Source organism: Bos javanicus, chromosome 11, assembly GCF_032452875.1.
Source record: "Bos javanicus breed banteng chromosome 11, ARS-OSU_banteng_1.0, whole genome shotgun sequence".
NCBI lineage: Eukaryota > Metazoa > Chordata > Mammalia > Artiodactyla > Bovidae > Bos > Bos javanicus.
This window is the reverse complement of record NC_083878.1, coordinates 92,637,475-92,652,994: the sequence shown is the minus strand read 5'-3', so window position 1 is coordinate 92,652,994 and position 15,520 is coordinate 92,637,475. Positions and strand designations below refer to the sequence as shown.

At 41.5% G+C, this 15,520-nt stretch overlaps 1 protein-coding gene across 3 annotated transcripts in view; it reads left to right on the top strand.

Moving 5' to 3' along the window:
* TTLL11 (tubulin tyrosine ligase like 11) overlaps nucleotides 1-15,520 on the top strand; it is a 268,751-nt gene that overhangs the window by 59,973 nt on the left and 193,258 nt on the right. For all 3 annotated transcript variants that reach the window (XM_061433419.1, XM_061433418.1, XM_061433420.1), the window contains exon 3: nucleotides 3,078-3,211. In XM_061433419.1, the coding sequence (XP_061289403.1) occupies nucleotides 3,078-3,211 (134 nt within the window). The remainder of the gene's footprint in view (nucleotides 1-3,077; nucleotides 3,212-15,520) is intronic.

The window sequence follows — 15,520 nt, the reverse complement described above, 5'->3', positions numbered from 1 at the left end:
GAGAAAGCCCATGAGCAGCAACAAAGACCCAGCACAAGCAAAATGAATGAATAAGTAAATTCATTAATTAAAAAATATCCTCCTTATCTAGCTGGAGTACAAAGGAAGGGTCACAGTGTTAGCAAAGGGGAGCTGGTGGTGGGACCCAGAGCTTCTACCTCAGGTCAGCAGGGGTCACAGATAGGGGTCAGGTATTACAGCAACCTAGAGAAGGGAGGCAGCGTCTGCAGCCAGCAGGGTCTGGCAATGACCTGCCTCTGTACATGTTTACTCTGGGAATGTACACTCTGGCCCAGCTAGAAACCCAGCTACTCTTATCAGCGTCTTTCTGAGCGATGGCACAGCCCACATCTGACTTTGAGCTGCGGCCCCAGGCAGGGCTAGCTAGGAGCTTCCTCCTGGGGCCTAGTGGGGGCTCAGAGATACTGTCCCAAAGCACTGGGTAGGAACTGGGTAGCAGCTTAGAGATGGCGGAGGACCCAAGGTGTCAGCTGTAACTGGACTGAGGGAGGTCTACACTGCTGCCTTCTGGAGACAGGCATTCAGGCAGGGTTAGGGGTGAGCTGTCTAGCCTGCGGGTCAGGAGCATCTGGGAAGAGTAGCCATGGCTTGTCGGGATGGCTTCTTAAGTTGGCTGTTGTTTGTAGAGAACTACCTGGAGACAGATTCAAGTGTAAACTCAGAAAACAGATCTGTTAGCCGGTGTGGGGGATAAGCGATCCACATGACAGAAGGAGCCATCACAGATTTCAAATGAGTGTTTGTTCAATTTGCTGGACACTGATTTCCATGGAACTTCTCTGGAGCATTTGAACCACACTCCTGTACTCACAGCATTCCTATTGTGTTGTGCGAGTCCTTCCACAGGCCGAGGGATTTCTGCAAGCAAACATTCCCTGCTGTCACATGGCCATTAAAATGGGGAAAACACCCCGGCATGTTTGGCCCATCATGTATTTGCTGTAAGATGCTATATTATAGGGAGCTTCCCAGGTGGGGAACCCACCTGCCAATGCAGGAGACGTAAGAGACATGGGTTTGATACCTGGGTCGGGAAGATCTGGTGGATCAGGGCACGGCAACCCACTCCAGTACTCTTGCCTGGGGAATCCCACGGACTGAGGAGCCTGGTGGGCTACAGTCCATGGGGTCGCAAAGAGTCGGACATGACTGAGTGACTTCACTTGTCACTTCACTATGAAGGTTTTTAGTTTAATACTAAAACTAAAACTTGAAATTCAACTAAGAAATCTCCAAAGAAGTTGGAATTTTGTGTACTTTATGTTCAACTCCCATGTTTATAACTCAAAACTTCTAATTTTGTGGGGGAATAAAAGGAAATAGCTCTAATTTCCTGAGCTCATACCAATTTCTTAGAAGTTCCCAAAGTGTCCTCAGTGTTTTCTCTAATATCAGAGAATCCATGTTAGGACACAGTTTATTAGCACCTTTAAAGCTCCTTTGCTGCTGCTGCTGCTAAGTCGCTTCAGTCGTGTCCGACGCTGTGCGACCCCATAGATGGCAGCCCACTAGGCTCCTCCATCCCTGGGATTTTCCAGGCAAGAGTACTGGAGTGGGGTGCCATTGCCTTCTCTGTAAAGCTCCTTTATTTCTTACTTAATCCTTCCCTGCTAAGTCACATCAGTCGTGTCCGACTCTGTGCGACCCCATAGACGGCAGCCCGCCAGGCTTCTGTCTCTGGGATTCTCATGGCAAGAATACTGGAGTGGGTTGCCATTTCCCTCTCCAGTGCATGAAAGTGAAAAGTGAAAGTGAAGTCGCTCAGTCGTGTCCGACTCTTCGAGACCCCATGGATTGTAGCCTACTAGGCTCCTCTGTCCATGGGATTTCCCAGGCAAGAGTACTGGAGTGGGTTGCCATTGCCTTCTCCAATCCTTCCCTAGCTCCTTCTAAACAAGAAGTAAGAACCTGACATCTTCAAGCTGTGATCTTTTAGATTTTTATGGCTCTTTTTAATATGCTGGGGGAAGCAAGAAGTAGATTATTAAAACCTTCATCTCAAACACCCTTGGCTTCTTAAACATGGGAGTTTAGAGAAACCTCATGCATTCTGACTTTGCCCATTGGAATGTGGTAATTTGTATATGCCAAGCTGATGTGGAACTTTGTACTTTCTAGTAAAAATTACTTTGCTGGCAAATTTCAAGTCATTAATGGAATTGTGTAACCTCTTTTGGGGTGAAGGCCATTTTTAGTGTCCTTTATTTTTTTTTGAGCAGTGATATTTGCCTTAGGAAGTAAGCATGCTAAAGTTTAATTTTTACCTATTTGCCTAAAATTTGCTAAGATATATACTAAGTTCCTTTTCTTGTCAGCATTTCTAAAGATGTTACAAGGAAAAAAATCTACCAATCTTTGAAAATGTTTTATAAGTGAGACTCTTCTATTCCCTCTGGGCAAATTAATGAGATCTGATCAATGTCAGTGTCAGTACTTAAATAACTGAAGAACTCCTACAGTTTCCATTTTTTCCCCTTAAATTATACTGTAATATCCTCTCTACTTCCTGTCCTGATTTCAAGGAGACAGATTTTCTGCTGAAAGGTGTATATATTTTTCTACTTTATGCCTTTAATACTCATGAAAGATTAAAACAAAGCAACTTAATTAAGCTTCTCATAATGTAGCCAGAGTCCACTAGATAATATTCTCCAGGGTATAAGATGGAAAGAATCCCAGAGGTATGTGTGGTGGCCCCAAATTAAAGAGGATATTAAGTTTTAAGTGCAAGATATAAATTCTTCTCTTTATTCGTTATCTAGGGGGCTGACAAAGAATGGAATAATAAACTAGGTGGAAACTCATTCCTTCAAATTGATGCTTCATTTTTACAAGGAGAAGAAAAAGATCTGTCTATTCCCTCAAGTTTTTCATTAATTTGGCAGGTCTTTCCAAACCATGAATCACCGCTGCGGAAAACTACTCATACCTTTTTAAAAAATCCCTTCTGAAAAAGTGAATGTGTCGGGTGGGTGGTTTTAAAAGTCCCCAGTAATGGCTGTTTTATAGCTAGTGGCCCACTGTTGTTGAAACCCCACAACTTCTCTTCTCCCCAGGCATGACGGAGATGGTTCGGAAAATTACACTGAGCAGAGCCGTGAGAATCATGCAGAATCTCTTTCCAGAGGAGTACAACTTCTACCCTCGCTCATGGATTCTGCCTGATGAGTTCCAGCTCTTTGTGGCTCAGGTAGGTAGCACCCCATCCCCGTGACCCGTGAATTCTATGAAGGCTGCAACTGGATCCTGGGTCACGTGTGCTGGGAGCTGGGGCAAGGGGTCCCTAGGAAGCTCAGACCGGCCCGGGGTGTGTCTTAACAGGACATAGCAGATATTGCAGCAATCAGGGCAGCTTGCAGAAATGAACAGATGGGATGACAGGTAAACTGAGGAAGTGGGTCCTGACACCAGGAGACAGGCCTGAGGATGGTTATCAGGAGCTAAATCATGGAGTCAGGGCATTTGAAGAGCCAGGGAGACACAGCGGAAGCAGGCGGCTGAGCCCACAAGCGGACTGGGGCTGTTCGGGTGAATCCCAAAGGTGTGGTCTCCCCGGCATCTCGTGGTGTGAAACATTGGAGGTCAGGCTCTGTTTCAAGGCCAGTGAGTAAGTCTGACCAATGGAGGGGGAAACCTTTTAAGTGTCCTGTTTTGAACTTGTTCCAGAATCAATTTTCCAGTGACCCATTCCATATCCAAACACTTAAAAAAAAAAACTTGAAATGGTAATTTTGATAAAGTACCTTTCTCTGGAATGGTGGTTACATGGGTTTGTAGACTTTCTTAAAATTCTTCAAATTATTAACTTAAAATGGGAGCAGTTGTTGTACGCAAATTGCAGTTAGTTAAAAAAATAAATTTTGGCTGGTCCCTATCCTTACCCCTCAACTTCCCACTTCTATTGATCTGCTCAGACAATTGTCAGTATGTGGAATACCTTTCTGTCCCATTTCTACAACTCATTATTTAAGTATTCTGCAAGGCTGAGTTTAAATGGGATACCAACTATATCTTCCAAACCAGATAAGTGAAAGGAGCATTGCTGTCATCCCCAGAAGTCCCTCTGTGCCTTTTTTCCATCAGTCCCCACAACCCCTAGTCCAGGTAACTGCTGATCTGCATTCTCATTATAGATTAGTATTGCCTGTTCAAGAAATTTATATAAATGGGATCACACAGTATGTACTCTTTTTTTTTTTTTTGAGAATTATGGTTTTGAGTTTCGTCCATGTTTGTTGAATCAGTAGTTAGTATTTTTTATTGCTGAATAGAGTTACATGATGAATATACCCCAACTTGTTTATCTACTCACCAATGGATGTTCATCTGGGTTTTTTCCAGTTTGGAGATATTATAAATAAAGCTGCCATGACTAATCATGTACAAGTCATTTTGTGGATCTAGGTTTTCATTTCCCATGGGTAAAACCTAAGAGTGGAATTGCAGGATCATATGGCATGTGTGTGTTTAACTTTGTGAGAAATCGCAAAATTGTTTTCCAAAGTGGCTGGACCACTCTACACTCTCTCCAGCAGTGGGTGAATTCCCTTTCTTTGTTCTGCATCATTGCCAGTACTTGGTATAGTTAGTCTTTTGAATTTTATACACTCAGGTATAATTGTATAATTATATTAATACAATTGTATAATTGTATCTCCTTATGGTTTTAATTACACCTCCCCTTTGCACTGTGCTTTTGGGCCATGTGAATATCTTCCTTGGTTAAGTGCGTATTCAAACTTCTGCTCGTTTTTTTAGCATTTTATTTTTAAGTTGTAGGTTCTTTCTATACAACTCTTTTGTATATGTATTGTGATGTGTATTAATATATTGTGAATATTTTCTCACACTTGGCTTTTCAGTCTTAACCTTGAATTTTCACTTTTTAATTCTGTCTTTGGAAGAGCAAATATTTTTAATTTTTAAAATTTATTTGTTTTTAATTGGGGGATAATTACTTTACAATATTGTATTGGTTTCTGCCAAACATCAACACGAATCAACCATAGGTATACACATGTCCAGGTTTCCCAGGTGGCTCAGTGGTAAAGAATCTACCTGTCAATGCAGGAGATGCAGGAGTTGTGGGTTCAATCCCTGGGTGGAGAAGATCCCCTGGAGGAGGAAGTGGCAACCCTCTCCAATATCCTTGTCTGGAGAGTCGCACGGACTGAGGAGCCTGGCAGGCTGCAGTCCATGCGATCACAAGGAGTCAGGCATGACTGAACACACTCGCAGTTGCATATGTCCCTCCCTCCTGAATCTCCCTCCCAACTCCCACTCCATTCCGTCCCTCTCGGTTGTCCCAGAGCACCGGGCTTGAGCTCCCTGTTTTTAATTTTTATAACATTGAATGTATCAGTTCTTTTCTTTTATAGTTTGTGCTTCTTGTGTGATGCCTAAGACACTCTTGCCTAACTAAAGGTTGTGAAAACTTTGTTGTTTTTTCTAGAAGCTTTATACTTTTAGTCTTACATTTATGCCTGTGATCCATTTCAAGTTAGTTTTTATGTACAGCATGAGATTAAAATTGAAGTTTACTTTTCCCATATGGATATTCAGTTGCTTCATCATTCTTTGCTGAAAGGATTTTTATTTTCCACGTTGAATTACCTTGGCATCTTTGTAATGTTATGACCTTCTCAATACAGTCTGTCAGCAGACACAGGATGTCAAGATGTCTTAATTCTGGTGATGTTAATTTTGATCACTTAGTTAAGGTAGTATCTACTAAGTTTCTCTCCTGTACAGATACGATTTTTCCTTTGTAATCATTAGGTATCTTGTGGGGAGATATTTTGAGACTGTGCAGATAGCCTATTTGTCTCATACTTTAAAAACAGAAACAACAGCCCTAATTAAGGTACAGTTAAGCTGAAAATATTTATAGTGTGCAGTTTGATATGTTTTGATATATGTAAAAATGTGTAAAACCATCATCACAACCAAGCTAATGAACATATCCATCACCCCAAACTGTTTTGTCATGTTCCACTGTAATCCTTTCTTTCTTCTCCCTGCTCTCTACCTCCCATCGCCAGGCAACCGTGGATGTATTTTCAGTCAGGATTAGTTTGTACTTTCTAGAATTTTCTGTAAATGGAATCATACAGAGATACTTTTCTGTATGTGTTTTGGGGGTGGGAGAGTCTGGCTTTTTTTCACTCAACCTAATTATTTTGAGATTCATCATGTTGTAGTTTCATCAGTAATTAATTCCTTATTAGTGAAAGTGTTAGGCCCTCAGTCATGTCTGACTCTTTGCAACCCCATGAATGGTAGCCCACCAGGCTCCTCTGTCCATGGAATTCTCCAGGCAAGAATACTGGAGTGGGTAGCCATTTCCTTCTCCAGGAGGTCTTCCTGACCCAGGGATCAAACCTGGCTCCCCTGCAATGCAGGCAGATTCTTTACCATCTGAGCCACCAGGGAAGCCCTCTTGTTAGTAAAGAGTATTCTATTAAATGTATTTACCACAGTTTGTTTATACCTTCAATTGCTGCTGAATATTTTTATTGATTCCAGGTTTTGGATGTTACAGAATGTTACAAATAAATATTCTATGAACATTCCTGTATAAGTGTTTGTGTAGACATATGATTTCTTTTGAATAAAAGGTTAGAAATAGAATGTCTGGATCACAGAGTAGGTGTCCATTTAATTTTAAAGAAATTACCAATTGTTTTCCAAAGAAGGTTGTGCCATTTTGTATTCCCAAGAGCAACATATGATAATTCTAATTCTTCCACATCCTTGCAAACACTTGGTAATAGTCATTCTTTTTAATTTCAGCCATCCTGACAGGTGTGCAGTGGTTTCTCATTAGTTTTAATTTGTATTTCCCTAATTATTAATGATTCTGTGCATCTGTTTGTGTGCTTATTTGTCATCCAAATGTACACTTTGATGAAATATCTATTCACATCTTTCACTCATTTTAAGAACTGAGTTATTTTTGCTATTGCATTTTGAAAGTTCTTTGTATATTTTGAACACGTGTGTTTATCAGCTATACCAATTACAAATATTTTCTCTCGGTTTGTGCCTTGTCTTTTCATCCTTGTAACAGTATCTTTTGAAGAGCGAGTTCTAAAATCTGATGAATCAATTGATTGACTTTTTCCTTTATGGATCATACTTTTGGTGTCATGTAGCAGGAATCTTTACCTAACCTAAGTTCACAAAGATATTCTCTTATGTTTCTGTCTCCAAGTTTGTAGTTTTAAGTTTAGGTCTATGATTTGTTTTGAGTTAGTTTTTTTTTTTTAATATGATGTGAGATATGGGTTCACTTTTTTCTAACATGAGATATCCAACAGCTTCAGAAACATTTGATGAGAATGCTAACCTTTCCCCCCATTGCTTTTGCACTCACGTTGAAAATAGTTGCTCAAGTATGTGTGGGTGTATTTCTGAATTCTCTATTCTATTCTATCAATGTATGTCTCAGTCTTTAAGCCAATACCTCACTGTCAAACAAAGATGTTGCTAAAAAGAAAAACTAAAACGACAGACCAATATTCCTCATGAATATAGATTCAGACATACCAAACGAAATTTCAATAAGTCAAAGCCAATCATATATAAAAAGGATAATATGTCATGATGAAGTAGAATTTGCCTTAGGAATGCATGCTTTGTTTAACCTTTTAAAATCAATTTCTTTAACAGACATAGGCTATTCATATTATCTACTCTTGAATAAGCATTGACAATTTGTATCTTTCAAGGAATTTGTCCTTTTTTTCCTGTTTTTGCTTTTATTGTCATAAAGTCATCATAATATTACCTTTTATCCTTTAACTATCTGCAGAATTTTTACTGATGTCAGTTTTCTAATTCCTAACATTTGTAATCTATGTTCTTTCTTTTTCCTCATCAGTGTGGGTAGAAATTTATCAGTTTTATTTACTTCCTTTGTTAGCTTTGTAGTTTTAATTGTTTTTTTTTTTTTTTGGTGGTTCCTTTAGGATTTATGATATGTACCTTTAACTTATGACAATCTATTTTTTAAATGCTACTATGTCATTTTACTTATAGTATGAGAACAATACCATGCTCCCATCTTCCCATTCCTGGCTTTTATGCTTTAATGTCATATATTTTACTTTTATACATATATTATAGACCCAACAATAAATTATTATTATTTTTGTTTAAACAATCTATTTTATTTTAGAGAGATTTAAATAACAACAAGAAAATAATATATGTATTCATATGGTTACCATTTCCAGTGGTTTTTATTCCTTTATACTCAGTTCAGTTCAGTCACTCAGTTGTGTCCAACTCTTTGTGACCCCATGGACTGCAGCACGCCAGGGCTCCCTGTCCATTGCCAATTCCTGGAGTTTACTCAAATTCATGTCCGTTGAGTCGGTGATGCCATCCAACCATCTCATCCTCTGTCATCCCCTTCTCCTCCTGCCTTCAATTTTTCCCAGCATCAGGGTCTGTTCAAATGAGTCAGTTCTTCGCATCAGGTGGCCAAAGTATCGGAGTTTGTAGATTCACATTTCTGTTTGTATAATTCTTCCTTAGTCTAATTATACTAAAGAGTTTCCCTTAGTACTTTTTGTGTTAAGGAATCTTTCGGTGATGAATCCTTAAATGTTAAAGTTTATTTTGCTTTTGACTTTGAAAGATTTTCTCTAGGTATAGAATTCTTGGTTGACATTTTTTTTCTTTCAGTGCTTTTAGTATATTACTCTGTCTTCTTGCTTGTATTGCTTCTGACAAGAACTCTTTTTTCATTTTTATCTTTGATCTTCTGTATATAATGTGTCCTTTTTCTCCTGTTTCCTTTGGTTTTCTTTGGTTTTCTTCGCATTATGACTCATATTTCCTTGCCTCTTTTTGTGCCTGATAACTTTTAGCTGGATACCAGATGTGGTGAATCTTAACTTATTGGGATGTTGAATACTTTTGTATTCTCATAAATATTCTTGAACTTTGTTGTGGGATCCAAGTAAGTTAGATGGAAATAGGTTTGGAGTCTTGTTTTCAAAGTCTGCTAGGCAGGACTGGAGTAGTGCTCCGTCTCAGGCTAGTTATTCCTCACCACTGAGGCAAAAATCCTGTGTGGACTCCACTCAGTACTCTGTGCATCATGGTGTTTTCCAGTCTGGTAGGTAAAAACAGACACTATTGCAGATTCTGTGTGGTTCCAGGCACTGTTGCCTCGAATCCTCTTCCCTCGGCCTCAGGTGGTCCCCAGTCTTGCACGCACTGATCTGTACTCAGCTAAATATACAAGGGAGACCCTCGGTGGACCCCCAGATCTCGGTGGATCTCTCTTTGTGCAGAAGTCTCTCTAGTACTCTTCCCTGAGAACTCTGGCTGCCTTAATTTCCCTGACTCATAGTTTCATTTCCTCGATTCAGATTGTCCACTGGACTCCACTGGAGTTCTCTCTCTCTTTCTGTGCTACAGCTCAGAATCTCTCACAAGATAATAAATGGAGACAATCATGTCGTTTGATGCCCGTCTCTCAGGAATCACTGTTCTTTGTTGCTTGGTGTCCCAGTGCCTTGAAAATCACTGTTTAATGTATTTTCTCCATTTTTTTGGTTGTTTCAGGTGGGAGAAGTTAAAGGTGTTTAGACGAGGATTGTTGTCTAATATAAAGAAGGATTTCTTTGTCTTCTAAAATAGCACAGATTTAGAATCTGCTGAATCAGGGCCTGGCACAGGCAGAGTAAGACTATAACCGCCTCCTGCCCCACCCCCCGCCAATTGCTGTTTACTGCAAAGCCCTGGCCTCGTGGTCACTTATTCCTTACATGGTCCCAGGCAAGTCCCTCCTCTTTTCAGTCCCATTTCTGCATCTGCTGCTGTGTGGGGAAGTGCCTCTATAACTTCAGAATGATGTTGGCATTCAATGAATATTTGATGATGAAATGCTTTTTTGGTTGCAAACCTGATAAAACTCCTAGCATTCTTATTTTAATATCTCATTTGTTTTAACACAAAGCAATGTATTCATATTAAGAATTCAAATAATATAAGATATATAAATTAAAAGTGGAAAAATGTCCCTACCCTCAGAAATTACTGGATAAGTAGTATGTAACCTTCCAGCTTTTCCTGTGTATAAACATACACTGTAACACGCACAGCCTTGTTTCTTTAACACACAGGATTATTCTCTTCTCTAGCCCGCCTTTTCCCCACTGAATATGTTTGAGGCATCTTTCCATGTCCCTACCACATAGTATACCATTGTACTAATACACCCTAACTTTTAAAAGCACTCCCCTGTTGATGACTATGATGTAATTCTCATATTTTTTGGTTCAACCTGAGGGAAACACCCTCCTACAGGTATTTTTAGACACCTGCACCAGCATTTCCTTCAAATAGAAATCTCAACATGGTATTGCTGTGTTAAAGGGTATGTACACTTACATTTGGGGCTTCCCAGGTGGCTCTATGGTCAAGGACCCGGCTACCAATGCAGGAGACCTATGTTCAATCCCTTGGTCAGGAAGATCCCCTGGAGGAGGGCATGGCAACCCACTCAGTATTCTTGCCTGGAGAATCCCATGGACAGAGGAGCCTGGCGGGCTACAATCTGGCGGGTCACAGAGAGTGGGACATGACTGAAGTGACTTAGCATGCATGCACGCACACTTACATTTGTGACATGTAGAGTCAAACATGAGGCTTCATTAACTGCACACTTAATTGTGAGGCTGTCTCACAGTGTCTTCGCAGCGCCTAGGAAGTGAGTCCTGAGAGGTGTGAGTGTGTGTGGGGTGTTGCTTTGGAATTCCTGCCAACAACAGGAAGAGGTATGAGTAGTTGTAAAGCCTTCTAAAACCTGGCAATTTGTGGGTATTTTATTTCTCCCACTAATTAGGATTAAATTAACTTTGTTCAAGAGGGAGGGGATACCCACACCTCCCCCTGCCCAGCCCCGCCCTGCAATCCGTTTGCAAAAGTGGTACCCAAATACCATCAGCAGGCGGCAGTAGACAGAAGAAAGTAGGATTCTCAGTGGAAATTTTTGGGACGTCTAGAGGAGGATGCTGGCTTTCTTTCCAATTTGCGCAGATGGCCAATAAAAAAAAAAATCCTTGGAGTTTATTTTGCATATGGTCTTCCATCTGGGTATTTGAGAAAAGTACAGTTTTGTTATCACAACAGCATTTATTATGGCAAAGGAGTTTGCATTTCGTCGCAGAAGAATTTTTCAGCAAATCAAGCCCCCAAACCTGTTCAATAATGTTTTGCAGTTTCTTGGAGGGAGCCAGAGAATATGGGGTCCTTCCATTTTCCTCTCTGGCTCCATCCTCAGTTAGTTTTTATTGATTCAGCTCCTTGAGGCCGAATGAAATGCATTCTTTGCAAAAAAATCCCCCAGAGAACAATGTTCTCCGCTGGGTTTAGGAACTCTGAAAATGTGGAGTTGTAAGTGGGTCAGAGTCAAGGCGGAAAGAAAACCTGCAATGTGGAGCTTATATTCCTTGTCCTGATTCCACGCTTATCAAAGAACCTTCTGGCGAGTTGATGACTTGAATCATTTCCCTTCATACACACGAGATGCTGATATGGCTGACTTTGGGCGACCTGATGGTTTACCCAGAGGATGAAGCTTGAACTCCTGCACCTGCCATGTAGAGCCCCTCCCACCTCTGCAGCCTTAGCTCGCACCATTTCTGACCTCTTCCCCCGTCTCCTCTGTATTCGACTTTAAAACAAAAATGACTTGTTTATTTTTGGCTGCGCTGGGTCTTTGTGGCTGCACGCAGGCTTTCTCTAGATGCGGTGAGCAGCGGCTGCTCTCTAGTTGTGGTGTGTGGGCTTCTCATTGAGGTGGCTTCTGTTGTTGCAGAGCTTGGGCTCAGGACAGGCTGACTTAAGCAGTTGTGCACCGGCTTAATTGCCCTGCAGCATGTGGAATCTTCCTGGACCAGGTGTGGAACCTGTGTCTCCTGCATTGGCAGGCAGATTCTTAACCACTGGACCATCAGGGAAGTCCCATATTCAACTTTTGTATGCCCTCAGCAGCACCGTAGCCTCTGCTTCCTCTGTTCTCCCTGCGCCTGGAACACTTGCTCTCACCTCCAAGGCTGCCTTCTTTCACCTGACATGTTTTGCTAATTCTTCAGACCCCTGCTCATCTTTTACCTTCTCTATAAAGCCTACTCTGTGCCCCCACAGCTGTGGGTGTACTTTTGTTTTCCTCCTTTTCATGGTCCTTACGCCTGTCACACTGCTTAGTGACCACCCGTCTAATTATTTTTCTCTCCTGCTCTAAGGACCACAAGAGCAGTGAGTAACTGGATTCATCGTATTTACCTTTGTGTGCCTGTTGCCTATCCCGGGGCCTGCACACAGCTGGAACTCAAGTATATTTGCTAAATTGAACTTCAGATTAATGTGCAGACACTCTGGTTTAAAAGTTTCATCTCTTGTGACTTTAGTCATCAAAAGTTAGCTTCTCTGCAGCCAAGGGTATCAGCATGACCCAGCTTGTCAGCTTCACAGGAGGGCAGGCCTGACTTGAGCCATGAAGAACTCACCAAAGTGATGCCAGCCAGTGAGGGCGTCAGGTGGTCGGTGATGCCCCTGTGATGTCCCAACCCCCACTCACATCCAGAGGTCTCATGCATCCTCAGCAACCTTGAGAGCTGACACGGGGGTCAGAATGCCTTCTGCTGGTGCAGCATGGCATCCTGGGAGGCTGAAGCAGTGGCCCAGGGTCGTGTGTAACTAGTGAGATGAGAGATGGAAGCCAGGGGACTCCAGCTGTCAGAAGAAGGCAGATGATTCAGGGCTGCTGGCAGAGACTCTGTAGGAGCCTTGTCTTCACCTCCCCATCTGCTTCAAGTTTTATTTTCTTTGTTGCCCAGAATAGAACTTCACCTCCTGCTTAGATCTGTCCTGCTGTTCTTGTGCCCCCTCACTTAACAGCTCAGTTTGTCTATTGGAGAAATAGTATCATCCGAAACTCAAGATGCTGCTCCTCTCTGGACGAACATCCTTAGGTCGTGCTCAATAGGAAGTCCTTGTGAATAGCCCAGGAGAAAGCTGGCGTCTGTGCAGGGCTTGGTGTTTACCAAGTGCCCTTTATAGACCTGATCTTTCTTCCTCCTCACTCAATTTGGGGAGGTATCACTACCTCCGATTTACAGATGAGAAAATAGAGATTCAGAATTGAAGGTACTTGGTCATGGTTGTACCCTGACTCTACAACTGTTTAGTGCCCTCAGATCTCTGACTTGGTTTACTTCAAGCATTTTCTGAGACCAGCCAAGTGTGCTGGGGATACAAAACAAGTTAGATGTATCCTTGCCTTTGTGATTTCTGGCATAGAAGAGTGATCACTCATTCATTCATTCAGACGTTTTTTGGGGTCCAGATCTCATTTTCTTTCCACTGCATCATGTTCTTATTCATCATCTTATTGATGAGGGAGCTGAAAATCAGAGGGGTAAGTAACTTGCTCAGAGTCACATGGCTTACAGGTATGTGTAGCCATGACTGAGACCTATGTCTTCTGACTGTCCCAGCTTCCTTTAATGAACAAATTTTTACTGATTCTCTTTTATGGGTCCAGCACTGGTCGACTGGAGAGTCAAAGCTGAAAGTTGAGGGTCTCTGCTTAAAAGGGAGGGTTCTGCTTAATAGAGGAGATAGATGGTCCAAGCTGATAAAGACTGTGATGGAATTAAGTGCAAGGTGTTATGGGAGCCAGAGTAATGGCTTGGGGAAATGGAGGACATCAGGAAACGCTCCTATGTGATCCCTTAATGTGGGATGAGATGTTGGACCAGAGTCACGACACCTGGGCTCAATTCCTGGCTCCCCTCTTTATTTTTCTTCCCCCCTCCAGCTTTATTGAGATGTAATTGACATATAACATTGTGTAAGTTTAAGATGTATGACACGATGATTTGGTCCACATATATATTGTGAAATGATGGCCACAATGTTAGTTAGCATATCCATCATCTCCCATAATTACGATTTTTTTTTTGTGGTGAGAGTATTTAATATCTACTCTCCTAGTAATTTTCAGGTATATAATACAGTACTGTTAACTATAGTCACCACTCTGTACATTCGCTCCCCAGAACTGACTCATCTTATAACTGGAAGTTTGCTCCTTTTGACCAACATCTGCCCATTTTCCTCATCCCCCAGCCCTTGGCAACCATTATTTTATTCTCTGTTTCTGTAAATTTGACTTTTTAAAATATTCCACATTTAAGTGACATCATCCAATATTTGTCTTTCTCACTATCTAAATGAGATAACACAATATTTGTATTATCTCGCTTAGCATAATGCCCTCAAGGTCCATCCAGGTTTGTTGCAAATAGAAGGATTACCTTCTTTTTCGTGGCTGAACAGTATTCCTCTATGTGTTTGGGGGGTGTGTGAATACATACAAAACTCAAACAAGGATACGTATCTATACCTATATATCAGATTTTCTTTCTCTGTTCACTCATTGAATGACCTTTAAGGCTGTTTTCATGTGTTGGTTATTGTGAATAATGCTACAGTGAGCATGGTGATGCATATAACCTTTTGAGATACTGATTCTAATTCATTCAGATATATACTCAGGAGTGGGATAGCTGAATCATATGGTAGTTCTTTTTTAAATTTTTTGAGGAACCTCTATACTATTTTCCGTAGTGACTCTCAACTTACATTCTCACCCAGAAGTGTGAGGTGGCCTCTCATTGTGGTTTCGATTTGTATTTCCTTGATGATTAGTGATGCTGAGCAGCTTCTCATATTTCTCTTGGCCATATGTATATCATTTGTTTGAGAAAATGTCTGTTCAAATCCTCTGTCCATTTTAAAGTTGGATTACTTGGGTTTTTTTTTTTTTTTTTTTTTGCTATTGAGTTCTGAGTTCCTTATATAATTTGGATATTCACCCCTCATCTGATATATGGTATGCAAATGTCTTCCCCCATTTTCTAGGCTGCCTTTTCATTTTATTATTACTTTTTCTGCTGTGCAGAAGCTTTTTAGCGTGCTATCTTTTCACTTGTTGATCATTGCTTCTGTTACTTGTGCTTTTGGTGTCATATCCTGGTGCCACCCCTTAACTGGTTCTGGGAATCTGGCCAAATCATCTGTCTCCTCATCCCCGAGGCTTCTGTGCTTCCTCTGCAAGAGGAGATGATTGTACAGCATCTCTGGGTCCCTTCCAGTTTGAATCTTCTATGATTCCGTGAGTGTGGCTTTTCTGGACATCCATGAAACTCCCCGCTGGGGTTAACATTCTGCACAAATTTTTGCTGCCCGGGTCTCAGTCGGCCTTATGTAGCCAATCATCTTCTTGCTAATGGCAGCTCATTGTAGCCTGGGTTGTGAAGTGCAGCTGATGAAGGTGGACCTACAGTTGCTTCTGGACCTGCCCTTCAATGCTGGCTGAGCCCCGCCCCCGGCCCCCAGGGCAGCGACAGTCCCCTTACCTGCACCCGCCCCCTCCAAGGATAGTGACTGAAGCCCTGTCTGCACCTTCCTTCCA